Consider the following 9867-nt stretch of genomic DNA (forward strand, 5'->3'; position numbering starts at 1 on the left):
AAATAGTATACTTACGTTTCTACGTTTTAGTTCATTGTAAACTGAAATGAATAAGCATAATATGACTCCATCGTTAACCTGAAATGCAAATAAAATCGGTAAAATGAATCGTTCCTATAATAAATAGGTTGACGAACATACGTTTACGAATTGAAGGCATTAGGTATGTTGAATCGAAGGCAACGACGGAATGAGCAACCAAAAGGAGGCGACAACAAAGTGAATCAAATGCGGCGACGACATAAAGTTGTCGTTTATGAGTGAGAATTGGTAGAGAATTCGAGCAGAAGAGAGAAATCGGTGCAGAGTCGATGGAGAATTCGGGCGGAAGTGAAGAATTGATGGAGAATTTGAGCAAAAGAGGAGGATCGGTGGAGAATCGATGGAGAATTTGAGCAGAAGAGATAGCGGGCAGAAGAAAATTAATCTAAATGAGAGGAATTCAAGTTCTAACCACAACTTTGTTTGTTAAATGACTATTTTACCCCCGCCTTTATATAGTGAACCAATTCTTGCTTATAGTGAAGTAATTTTTTGGACCAATTTTGAAATCCTATGATGAATTTCAGCCCTTGATTTCTTAATCTTGTGGTTGAAATTTGTTCTCTAGTTATACACTTAAGGGGAACTTGCCATATATCACTACTCTATAAAGGTTTATTACAAGGAATTCAGTATGATAATAAAATTAGAGTATATAAACAGAACATAATTTTGTCTAATTTCTAATAACTACTACTTCATCTGTCCCTTAAAAAAAGACCACATTTGCCACTTTGAGCATCCGCAGTGGTGCATTTTTTGTCATTCGTCCGTTCGTGCCAGCGGCAAGGACGACCTCGTCCGGCGCTGCGAGCTGTCCGTCCGTGCACTCTTAGCTAAGAGCACGTCCGTGCCGCTGAGCAGCCCTACGCAAATTCCAATTTGCTTTTTTTTTTGAAAAAAATTCACAAATAATTCAAAATAATACCAAAAAATAAAAATATATATTTTTGGATTCCCAAAAAAAATAGAGCCGTTTATGGACGTTTTTTTTTGGATTTTTGTGATTTTTTTATTTTTTTTAATCCCAAAATCATCTATAAATACACACATTCATCATCCACTTTTCACATCAAATTATCTCTCATTCACACTTTTCCATACTAAATCATCTACATCTTCCTCTCTCACCCAAAATCTCTCAAGCGGAGCGCTAAGAACAAGAATATTATGAACAATATCGTGCCGCCTATGAAGCCTATGTCACCGCCAATACCCCCGCCCCTCCTCCTCAACCAACTAGAGCAAAACGTCGCTACATCCCTCGTGATCGAGAGGGAGCCCATGAAAGGCTCGTTGCCGACTATTTTTCCGACCAGCCGCGGTATCTAGAAGATTACTTGCGGCGCCGTTTTCGCATGTCAAAAATGGTTGTTTATGCGTATTGTCAACACATTATCCACCCGCGTTGAATACTTTCAAGAAGGTGCAGACGCAACCGGTCGGCAAAGTCTCACGGCGTTGCAAAAGTGTACTTGTGCCATCCGACAACTTGCTACTGGGCAAACGGCTGACCTCTTCGACGAGTATTTGCATGTCGGTGAGTCAACTGGAATCCTATGCCTCAAGAATTTTTGCGACGGCGTTCGTTCTGCTTTCGACGAGGAATTCCTTCGGGCACCCACCACATACGATTGTCAACGGTTGCTTCGTCTTCACGAAACAGTCCACGGTTTTCCCGGTATGCTAGGCAGCATTGACTGCATGCATTGGAAGTGGAAGAATTGTCCGACGATTGCTTGGAGGGGGCAACACTTAAGTGGCCACAAAGGTGGCGGCCCAACGCTCCCTCGTGATCGAGAGGGAGCCCTTGAAAGGCTCGTTGCCGACTATTTTTCCGACCAGCCGCGGTATCTAGAAGATTACTTTCGGCGCCGTTTTCGCATGTCAAAAATGGTTGTTTATGCGTATTGTCAACACATTATCCACCCGCGTTGAATACTTTCAAGAAGGTGCAGACGCAACCGGTCGGCAAAGTCTCACGGCGTTGCAAAAGTGTACTTGTGCCATCCGACAACTTGCTACTGGGCAAACGGCTGACCTCTTCGACGAGTATTTGCATGTCGGTGAGTCAACTGGAATCCTATGCCTCAAGAATTTTTGCGTCGGCGTTCGTTCTGCTTTCGGCGAGGAATTCCTTCGGGCACCCACCACCGACGATTGTCAACGGTTGCTTCGTCTTCACGAAACAGTCCACGGTTTTCCCGGTATGCTAGGCAGCATTGATCTGCATGCATTGGAAGTGGAAGAATTGTCCGACGATCTGCTTGGAGGGGGCAACACTTAAGTGGCCACAAAGGTGGCGGCCCAACGCTTATCCTTGAAGCGGTCGCCGACTACCGCCTATGGATTTGGCATGCATATTTCGGTGTTGCCGGATCCAACAACGACTTGAACGTGTTATATGAAGGGACTGGCAGCGGAAGCGCACACATAAATCAATTACAGATAATTCAGATCTATTTAGCGGATTATTTAGACAAATTCTATTCGCGTAATTATCACATGTATCATGCTCATAACTCAAATAATAACATGCTTTAAATCAATTGAAACCTAAAACATGCTTTTCTAAGGTTCAGCCATTATACCTTGATGATTCTCCAAAGAATCGAAGATGGCTAGCGCCTTCTCCACGTGAAGATCTTTAGTACAAAACCACGGATCTTCTGACTGGTTCCCGGACTGTGAACTGATATCAGGGTGGGCTGATCTCACCAGTGCACTAGGACTTAAATAGAGAAGACAGAAATCCTTTCCCACGGAGGAGAAAAATTCGACCTCTACTAGGAGTAGGGGGGCCGAAAATTTTAGAGTAAAAACAAGTGTATTTTCTGTCTCCTTTATTCTCCTATTTATAATAAGTCACATATTGGGCCCAGACAGGGATCTATGGAAGGCTTTGGATATGGGCTCCTCCAATTAGCTTTTTACTAATTAAATTAAACCCAATTTAATATAAGCTAAAAATTGGAATATTACGAGCAGCCACTACAGAAGTAATACTGCACTCCCCATCCAAATCCGAAATTACAAGTACTTCGGGTTTCCAATACTTTATATTTATTTCCCGCGCTTAAGATAGAAACATCCATTAATTAATCATTGTCTGCTATGGACTTAATTAATTAATATCTTATTTATTCCAAGAGAGGACTCAGCAAGAAAATCTTATTTATTATTCATAGAGTAATTAAAGTCCAACTAGCTAGGTTCCGAATAATAAAACCTTATTTCAAGCTTCTCTTGAGGATGTTATCAAACGAGACTCACCTCGCGCACGATTCAACATAATAGCAATCCTAGCACCGCTAGATATTAATCACCACTACCCAATATACCAGGCTTATTGGGTTGCGAAAAACCCGCACCATTTGGTAAGTCAAAGTAGTGCATAATCAATACCGTATGCTCAATGCTAACGTACATTGATTGAGAAATAATTTACTGGACCTCGTCTTTCAGGTAGATAGCATAAAGATTGTCTCGTTGTTAGATCCATTCAGTGTTATACCACACCAATGTCATCTTATTTCAAGTAAGGCTTAGAAATAATCGGACTGACATTGCAACATTTCACAATAGGTAGTCTAAGCCTATCTAGGTTGTGAAATTATTCTTTTTCTTTGTTTAGAACTGACCGTGTTACCTTAAAGTGAACGACGCCCACAACCGGTCTACTAAAACAAAGACTTAGACTTTGTTAAGTTACTTATACATTTAAATATGCAACAAACATCCATTAAATGTAAAACATAACAACATTATGACAAAAATAATCTGTTTATTCATTTGGAAAATAAAATAAGAGTTTTAACAGTATTCAATCACTCGAAATGTGATTTCTAGTATACAAACTCTAACATTATATTCTTCACCACTCTTCGATGATGTTTTGAATGGTGTAGCACCGATGATCGACTTCACCGTCAACGGAAATGCATACCACATGGGTTACTATCTCGCCGATGGTATCTACCCAAGGTGGTCGACTTTCGTGAAGTCGTTCAGCAATCCACAAGAGCAAAGACGGATTCTTTTTGCGCAGCGTCAAGAGTCTGCTCGGAAAGACGTCGAAAGAGCTTTTGGTGTCCTTCAAGGCCGATTCAACATTGTGAAGTCCCCTTCTCGGCTTTGGTACGTTAAGAATATCGCCGATATCATGTACACGTGTATTATCTTGCACAACATGATTTAGCTGACGAAGGACCGATGGCGGCTAACTTTTACGACGAGGATGAAGCCGGAAGCTCAACCGCGAGGTCTCCCCCACGCCGAGGTGTGCATACGACGGTGAACGAGAGGATCGAAAGAAGACACACAATGCGCGATACAAGAGCCCACACTGAGCTACAAAAAGATCTAATCAATCACATTTGGGCGAAATTCGGCAACGAGTAGTGCGTCTTTTTAATTTTATTGATTTTAATTGTGTAATTTTTAATTTTTAGGATTTTAATTGTGTAATTTTTAATTTTTAGGATTTTAATTATGTAATTTTTAATTATTTTGTAATTTGTAATAGTATTTCGGATATTTTTAATGCATTTTAATATTGTGGAAATGTTTTTATTTAAATTGAATAATAGAATGGTGGGACCCTTGAGCTTGTCCTTAGCTAAGAGTACGGATGTGGGTGTTGTGCTCTTAGCTAAGGACAAGGAGTAAAAGTGGGTCCGGGCCCACTTCCGTGCTCTTAGCTAAGAGTACGGATGGGGATGCTCTTAGGAATGTCCTTTCAAAATAGACCAATTCTTTTTTAAAGAAAATTTGGCTCTCTAATGAGATAAGTCTCATTATCGATTTACAATACTCAAATCACTTTGTCTTTTTCTATCTCTTACTTTACCAATTTTTCATTAAAACCTGCGTCGTTTTAATAGTTGTCTATTTTTTATGGACGAATGAAGTATTTTTTATCATAAATTCCTTGAATTTGAATAGTAATACGTACTATTGTTTAAAAGAATAACCCAAAAATCACAAAATAATTGGAATACTAATTGAAATAATAAGCTTTATTTAAAGAATGAGGGTTAATTAATCAGAATTATTGGAAAATCAAGCTTTGTTAAAAGAATAATGAGAAAAAAAGAAATTGAAGCTAACGTACATGTCTTCAATTTTCGACCGTTGAAATAATAAGCTTTGTTAAAAAATTAATGAAAAAAGGAGAAATTGCAATCATTTATGAAACTGAAAGGAAAAATCCAAAATTATACACTGCTCAAAGTGTCAAACCACCATATTCAAAAATTGAAACCCAAACTTCCCTCCCTCCTTTTTTTCTAGGGTTTTAACACTCTCGCATGCCTAAAACCCCCAATTTCCAGTTCCTGCTCTGAAATTCTCTTTGCAATTCCCGGAATTTTACGTTTAATGCGTACATTGTCAGCGAATTTCCGCCATTATGAACTCTCTGAAACAAAATCAGGAGTTCATGCTGAGAGAATCGATCAAGCACTTTTTAACTTCATACCACAACGGCAGCTCCGATTACTCATCTTTCGAGTCGATTTTCTTCCGTTTGATCCAGACAATGCTCGATCCGCCGCTTGAAATCACTTGGTTCTACGCCGCGGTCACATTTCACACAGCGAAGCGAAACAGCCCTGCCTCTAGGGTGCTGATAGCTAAGGATTTGTTGAATTTATTCACTCAGTGCTCTAATTTGAGTAGCGCGTCGAAGAAGATCGCACTGCTGGCCCCTGTGGTGTATGACCTGTACAGTATTGTGTGTGATTCTAGGGTGACTGAGCTGCATGAGCGGATTGAGGTTGGAAAATTGGTGGAGAATATGGTTTGTTATATGATGGTATCTGCTGGGGTTTATGATTACGGAAACGAGGATGTTGAGTGTGATACTGCTGTGGTGTGTTTTGAGGATTTGGTCCGGGTTTGGACTACTGACCGAGGTGGGGGGAGTTGCAGCTTTGTTGAAACTTTGAGGATGTTCTTCCCTCTTTTGAGTGATGGAACTTGGACGACGATGAATGCTGGTTGTGGGATAAGGGAGCTAGTGGGGATTGTTCAGTTGGAAGTGTTCTTTCTCAGGCTGTACATGAGTTTTAGTTCTGGGATGTGTACAGAGGATATCCTGAAAGATGCACGAGACCAGGCAGTTCAAACCATTAAGGGGTTCCGGAACATCTACTTTTTAGGTGATAATTCTTCTTAACATGATCTACTTTCGCTCTCTAACATAAGCCACTATACGAGCAGCAGATAAACTTCTCAAGCTTTAGTGTTAGATTGTAACATGGATGTCACGCTTCTTGTAGTATATAGTGTATTTCACTCTAAGCTGCACTGTTAGTTTTGGACAACTTTAACAGAACTCTACTTTAGCATTCTGATGGTGTCTCAAATAAGTAAGCCCTAGAGTTTTTGGCCAAGCAAGAATAGTAGTAAGCAACATGGTAAGGAATGTGAAAACTGTGAAGAAACTGTGAGCTTGTCTTTCATATTATGGTTAGGTACTGCGTATCATGATTTAAAGCATCCGGGAATAATTGAGTTTCTGAACTGGAGTGTTTAGAAATGCTTAGAAGTATTTCCAGTTTTTTGCAATGAGTTGTAGATATTGGCTCATCATAAAAGGGATAGCCTAATTTAGATCACCAATCTTATAGGTGCTTTAAGGTAATGTTCAACTCATATATATACATGATTCATTTACTAGCATATTCTTTGAAGTTTGTACATTACTTTATGCCTCTGGTCAAAACGAAAGATGAGTGCTTCAGTGTGGTAGCCTCCAGTTCTGTTACCCTTCCACATCAACAGGCAACCTAAACACTTCCAATTTTTTTTCTTGATTAATTTGAAGATACAGGTTTTTAAGCATACTGGCAAGATGTTGAGTACTTGAGTTACATATTCAGATATTTCTGTCAATATATCTGTAACATCAGTCCTCATTTCACATGCTTGTGCTTTTTAACCCTAATTTGCTACCTGACGGTGCATTGCTCCTCACCAGATATGCTGCTCAAAATGCTGTCAGGACCTAGCTTGCCTATTGCAGCCTCAATGGTACTTCTATGTATTATTTCAACTATTAGAGCTGGTATTGACTGTACATGTAAAATCATTCAATAGCAATATCTCTTTTACTTTTCAACAGATGAGTTCGTACAAGGATATACTATTTGTCTTTGATTTTGTTACTGCATAAGTAGCTAAGCAGTAAAGAACTAACATAAAATGCTCTACTTGGTGAAACTTATTCTTAATTGCTGCAGAGCTATGGAGATGCAGTTCTTCTACATAAAGTATTGTATGATGCTGTTATTTTGGTTGACTATTCATTTTATTCTGGGAGATGGATCCAGTCATCTGCCAGTCAATTGAAAAAGCTGGCTCTGGCATGGGTGTTGGCTGCTGACCAAGCCATTCAGTTTGCTAGGTACCGACTAGTACTTTTGTCCAATACTTATTCATAGTATAACCACATACAATTTTAGTATATCATTGCTGATAAACGATATCTGCAAATGAATATGGGAATTTTGCTGAGGACAGCGCTGCAACGGAAAAATCTTGGGCCATTTCTTACCTTAATGCTTTCAAAGAATGTCATTTGGTGGCTGAGTTAATTAAATGGGTCTGTAATCAAGCTGGAATTGTGGACCTAAATACCATACCTGACATCACCAATCCCAGAGCTTTAATCCGTGAGTTGTCTCAACTCTTATTCTCCTTGTTGTAATAGTTCAGCTTAAGCTTTCCGAGATTTATCCTTGGTAATTTTAACATTTGGAGCTCACTAGTTAATACAAAATGAACATATCAGTCTCACTTTGAATAATTAATGGTGGGAATCTCTTTGGTGGTTAAATTGAATAGAATTGAAGCTGCCAGCATAATCATCTTAGTTCTAGGCCAATCTTGCTATATTTTCAACTTTGGTATTTGATGTGTAACTGAAATTGAAGCTAGCACCATAATCTTCTTAGTTTATGCTGTTCTTGGAGTATTATTTTCAACTATGGTATTTGATGTGTAACTGAGTGTTACTATGCGCAGAGTGGCTATTGGTCCTTAATGATCAGGGGATTAATGTATTCGATCAAAGCATGTCACTGCTCCATGCAAAAGCAGCAGCGTGCATATCAAAACTGGAGAGTGAGACACCAGAACTTACCCTCCGTACGGGTTATTGCCATATGAATATCATTGATCTCAATGAGAGTGATGAAAGTGAGGACAGAGAAATGGGTGATCAGCCTAACACCAGTGCTCTAGGGGGTTTCTCCTTGACAAGCGTGGAAAATGGTACTGGCAGAAAACGTAAAGAGGCTCTGAGTAGTTTACACGAACCACAGGTGAAGCAGGTCAAGCTCGACCATCTTGGGGACAAGCTCTTATCTTTATCCAGATGTGGACCAGATAGCGGTGGCCCCTTGGTTCAGAACATTGCCTTCGACGATGACATGGAGCTCGTTGGGTGAGTTCCCGTGCAGGATGGTGAATTTTGCCTTGTTCATTGCAATCCAAGTGTCGGCCTCCTACGGCCTCTTTTTCAACAGGTGATTTGAAAACAGTCATAGCAATGACAAGGACCATACTAGTATGACTTTATATGTATAAAAAAACCATGAAACTTGTCATGATGCTGCTATGCCATATGAAACCTGCTTAATATCCCCCTGCATTTGTGGTTTTCATGTTCTGCTTTATATCTGTTGAGTTTATGTCTTCTGATTTTATTGCTTGATTATTAATTTATTATCGACTGCTTGAATTTGCATTTGGTAAACTCCACTCTTACTTTGGTGAATGAATGATGTGTATATGTGAATTCAATACACACACATTTGTGTATGGGTGTGTGTTTTTAAAAAGCAAAAGGGAGTTGGTGCCACGAGACACAACTTCATGTGTGTATGTGTGTTTCTATGGGTGAAAAAGTGCAATAAATTATGGAATTGGATCGTGAGATGTCACCCAACTCTATGTGTGTGCACTCATTCAATCTTAACTATGTATTGATTGCTTTCCACTCTAACTTATTTTTATATTACTACTACATCATACTAGGCCTTTACTCCCACGGACTTGAAAATGTAGTGTAACTCAATTAGTGAGAAATTTAAGGATGTACTAGTTTTGAAGTTCAAGTCCTAGAGTTATGACTATATAATGAAAATTTATTATAATTAGAAATTATCACTATCGTTAGTTGTATGTGGTTTTTTTTTTTTTCATTTTTTTTGTATTCTATTGCACTATGTCCAGTTTTACTAAGTAAATATTGCTAGAAAACATGCAAAAGGTTATACTATTCATTTTAACCTTATAAACCAAATTAATGAATTAGTAGTTGTGAAAAATGCTAAATTCTTGTTATTAATTGAATTCATATATATGTGGGAATGCTTTATTGAGGATGGTAAATAGAACTGAGAATTACATACGTGTGTTCAAGCATAAGAAATTCTATGTATACGAAATTTATAATATATAGTAGTAGTATATATTATTGGACCAGCCTATTATATCATATAGAAAAGTCATACTGTCGATATATATGACGAGTTATTTTATCAGTTCTTATTTAAAATTACAATATTTATAGATATTTAATTATAATAGTATGAAAGTACTAAAACACTTCAAAGAGTTTACGACGAAGGTATTTAAAATATTTGATAAGTTAAAAGGTGTGGCCTTTTAACGTGATTGGGATTTCTGACCAAGAACTAAGTTTGATTACGTTATTAATTCCAGATTTTGATAATACAATAATTTAATTGATATTAAGATTATATACATAAAAGAGATCCACCGACAGTCCACCCAAACTATACCTTTATATTGATT

General features: G+C 38.4%; 1 protein-coding gene across 1 annotated transcript; it reads left to right on the plus strand.

The window, feature by feature from the left end:
* The first annotated feature begins 5292 nt into the window (after window positions 1-5292).
* On the plus strand, window positions 5293-8723 carry LOC125212774. The gene is made up of 5 exons (XM_048113028.1): window positions 5293-6203; window positions 7025-7077; window positions 7287-7450; window positions 7567-7718; window positions 8071-8723. Exons 1-5 carry the CDS (start codon window positions 5453-5455, stop codon window positions 8493-8495), a joined length of 1545 nt encoding a protein of 514 aa, XP_047968985.1. The 5' UTR covers window positions 5293-5452; the 3' UTR covers window positions 8496-8723.
* Window positions 8724-9867: the final 1144 nt, after the last annotated feature.

The sequence above is a fragment of the Salvia hispanica genome, chromosome 3 (assembly GCF_023119035.1).
Source record: "Salvia hispanica cultivar TCC Black 2014 chromosome 3, UniMelb_Shisp_WGS_1.0, whole genome shotgun sequence".
NCBI lineage: Eukaryota > Viridiplantae > Streptophyta > Magnoliopsida > Lamiales > Lamiaceae > Salvia > Salvia hispanica.

What these genes read in the sequence shown, in the direction of transcription:
- LOC125212774 (XM_048113028.1), top strand. Translation starts at nt 5,453, where the DNA reads ATGAACTCTCTGAAACAAAATCAGGAGTTCATGCTGAGAGAATCGATC. An exon ending in TGCCTATTGCAGCCTCAATG is followed by an intron (nt 7,078 to 7,286) that starts GTACTTCTATGT and finishes TAATTGCTGCAG; the next exon opens with AGCTATGGAGATGCAGTTCT. An exon ending in CAAGCCATTCAGTTTGCTAG is followed by an intron (nt 7,451 to 7,566) that starts GTACCGACTAGT and finishes TGCTGAGGACAG; the next exon opens with CGCTGCAACGGAAAAATCTT.